The sequence below is a fragment of the Penaeus monodon genome, chromosome 20 (genome assembly GCF_015228065.2).
Source record: "Penaeus monodon isolate SGIC_2016 chromosome 20, NSTDA_Pmon_1, whole genome shotgun sequence".
Lineage (NCBI taxonomy): Eukaryota > Metazoa > Arthropoda > Malacostraca > Decapoda > Penaeidae > Penaeus > Penaeus monodon.
In genome coordinates this window covers 46,727,507-46,730,126 of record NC_051405.1, presented here as the reverse complement: position 1 = coordinate 46,730,126, position 2,620 = coordinate 46,727,507, and the positions used below count along the sequence as shown (strand labels likewise).

General features: G+C 36.2%; 2 protein-coding genes across 2 annotated transcripts in view; both read left to right on the top strand.

The window, feature by feature from the left end:
- Positions 1–2,620, top strand: part of LOC119585888 (endoplasmin-like) — a gene marked incomplete in the record, with an annotated part of 50,039 nt that overhangs the window by 12,424 nt on the left and 34,995 nt on the right.
- The window catches only part of LOC119585889 (endoplasmin-like), a 14,142-nt gene that overhangs the window by 10,442 nt on the left and 1,080 nt on the right, over positions 1–2,620 (top strand). Inside the window, 2 exon segments of the mRNA XM_037934619.1 lie at positions 743–988; positions 1,959–2,095. Of these exon segments, the coding sequence (XP_037790547.1) occupies positions 743–988; positions 1,959–2,095 (383 nt within the window).

Below are 2,620 nucleotides of genomic sequence, written 5' to 3'. Positions count from 1 at the left end.
ATTGTAAACCCATTTTTTTAGTTGGTTTATTTGCAATTTGGCAAAAATCTTTGGTTCTACTTTATAATTGAACATGGGCATGGGTTTATTTATGAGGTATGGATTTTACCTAAATGTCTGGCCCTTTCATGCATCATTTGTTGAATGTAAGGCGTGTTCATCTTTGCAATGTACTGGGTGTTCCATATGTAGAAGGTGAATATTCACTTTAGTGCCCATCTAAGTATGTTAGAAGCTGAATGATTTACGAAGTTCATTTTTCATTTCCTGAATAGGAAGCACCGTAACTGCAGACATTTTGGCAGCTGTAACTTGGGTACTTTACTGCTGTATAGTGTGTTTGCGATTACTATTTAGGTTCAAATTCACATTACTGGTATGAAGAATGTATTTCACAGATGAGTTTAGGTACTAAGAGTTGTGGGTGATGTGTAACATTCCTTTAAGCAATGTGTAAGTGTGTGTACAGTCATAAATCATTTTCATAAATAAACAATACTGAAATCTATATTTTCATGTCCTATCTTATCAAACCAAATTGTGAATATGAAAATTCAGTTCAAAACATTTCTTATTTAGATTGTGCAAATGCTGCATCCTGAAAAGGTATGTATTAAAACTATAAAGTACACAAATAATTAACCTGAAATGGGATCCTTGTAAAGTGAAGATTGTATCAATTGAATGGGATCCTTGTATCAAAACATGTTCTTCCACTGTGCAGTTACAACTTTAATTTCAGGTCGAGAACTCACCATTTGTTGAGCGTCTCCTCAAGAAAGGTTATGAGGTACTATACCTTACGGAGGCCATAGATGAGTATGCCATCAATGCCATCCCTGAGTTTGAGGGCAAAAAGTTCCAGAATGTAGCCAAAGAAGGCCTAACCATCAATGAAGGGGAGGCAGCCAAGGAACGCTTGGAGGAGACCAAGAAGCAGTTTGAGCCTCTGACCAAATGGCTTAGTGAAGAGGCTCTGAAGGATGACGTAAGTTTTTGGGATTTTTCAGATTTTGATAATGATATACTGAAATACCAATAAACTAATGAATGTTGGCAATATTGAGAAACTTGTTGTAGGCAATTCATTCAACATGCCGTTTTGTTTTATGTACTAACCATAGAAGGTGTCACTGTAGACAGTTTGGGATAAAGCATGGTGTAAATGTATTAAATGGATTCCGTCACATTGTTCTCACTTAAATGACTTTTATTGTATTGGCACTAATCCAGATGTAGGTTTGATATATTGTCAGATTTCTTGCAAGTGAATGTAGTTTCTCATGCTTTGGTCTCTTTAACTGTGCATATACACATACATCTTAATGTTAACTGTAAAATCAATGGGGTTAGATGAATGGATGTGTTTACTAGCTTTTGATACATTTGCATTTGCAGAAACCTTCACTTGAACACTAGGTGTGTATTAGAATCAGGAAAAATTAATTTAACACAACCCAGGTATACATTCTGTAAGAAAGTACTTAAGGGGTTTTTGGTTATAAATAATTAAATGAATGGAAAATTAAGAAATTGTATTTTAATTTCATAGATCTTGATAACCTCAGGTTTTAAAGGCAGTAGTTTCGGAGCGTTTAACAGACTCGCCATGTGCACTAGTTGCAAGCATGTTTGGGTGGACAGGCAACATGGAGCGCCTGGCAATATCAAATGCACACCAGAAATCTCATGACTCTCACAGGGAGTAAGTTTTTTTGCATGGGTGTAGACTTTTCCGTGTTCAATCCAATGTGTTTGTCCGTTTCCACATGCATGTCCAGGTAACTGGGAACCCTTTTGCTTGATACACCACCTTAGAATTTTTTCATTTGAAGAAGGTAAGAGGCTGAGAGGATGTTTTGGAGGCATGGGGTTTGTGGTTTGTGGACTGGTTGAGGTTTACTAACAAAATACAAAGCAAAGTACCATTGTGTGTGTTGACTAGATTTCTTGTCTAGATCATGAAAGCTGAAGTTGGAGAGAGGCTGTTGGAAACACCATGTGCCCTTGTTGCTTCCAAATTTGGTTGGACAGGAAACATGCAACGTATTGTAACCTCGCAGACGCATTCCAAGGCAAATGATGTGCAGAGGGAGTAAGTAGAAAGTTTTTCACATTGGGGAAAACTTGATTATTTTTTTTATGAGTCTTGCTTTTTTTTAGTCTAGATTTCTATGAAGTTTCAAATATCTTTATTGAAAGGTATCTGCTAGTAACTCATGGAATTGTTACTGTTTTTATGCATGTTAATTTGCATAACTTGAAGAGGCATTGTGCCTATGCATAGATACAATTACTTAAGATTTATACCTCTTAATCCTTATTATTTGAACTTGTTTAGACTGTTAAGAGAAGGTACAGTTTTATCAGCAGTATCGGTTTGTAAGTGTTCAACTTTTGAGTTTGGTGCTGTGCAGTGTTGCATGAATAAGCAAGCATATAGTTTTACAGTGCAATTTGAAGTAACTATCATTTTGCCAGACTCGTTTCCCCATCTCAAATTCATTCAGAAGCTACATTTTCAATTAAAATGTTCATTAATTCTTCCAGGAAGTTTGTTTTAAAGTTGGTTTACAGATGCTGATCTTGAATCTTTCACTTAATTCCCCCCCCCCCCCCC